Below are 358 nucleotides of genomic sequence, written 5' to 3' on the forward strand. Positions count from 1 at the left end.
AGATTTCATTGCAGACACCAATCTCATCAAATACCAAAAACACACACAGAGAAAAAGACACACCCCATTACATTTCCTTCACAGTCAATCCCTCCTCACCTGGCACGAGTCCTGGCCGCCCTGCCTGTTGCCGGCGCACATCATGCCGTCGTGGATCCTCCCAGGGTACGCAGCCGTGCACTCGCTCTGTTGCCACACGGGCACGATCACCTCCTGCAGCGTCTGGCTGACGGGGCCGCCGAAGTAGATGGTGCCCCAGCCTGAAGAAGGCGAGGATTGTTTAGGTTGTCCCATGGCGCTTATTTTGCTTTGATTTGTTATATCTTTTTTAATGTCTGTCTGTCTGAATACACGCATG

The 358-nt window shown here is 52.5% G+C and overlaps 1 protein-coding gene across 1 annotated transcript in view; it reads right to left on the minus strand.

The window, feature by feature from the left end:
- Positions 1-358, minus strand: part of LOC119593487 (coagulation factor IX-like) — a gene marked incomplete in the record, with an annotated part of 16815 nt that overhangs the window by 1911 nt on the left and 14546 nt on the right. The window contains 1 exon segment of the mRNA XM_037942426.1: positions 100-260. Coding sequence (XP_037798354.1) covers positions 100-260 — 161 coding nt within the window.

The sequence above is a fragment of the Penaeus monodon genome, chromosome 32 (assembly GCF_015228065.2).
Source record: "Penaeus monodon isolate SGIC_2016 chromosome 32, NSTDA_Pmon_1, whole genome shotgun sequence".
Classification (NCBI taxonomy): domain Eukaryota; kingdom Metazoa; phylum Arthropoda; class Malacostraca; order Decapoda; family Penaeidae; genus Penaeus; species Penaeus monodon.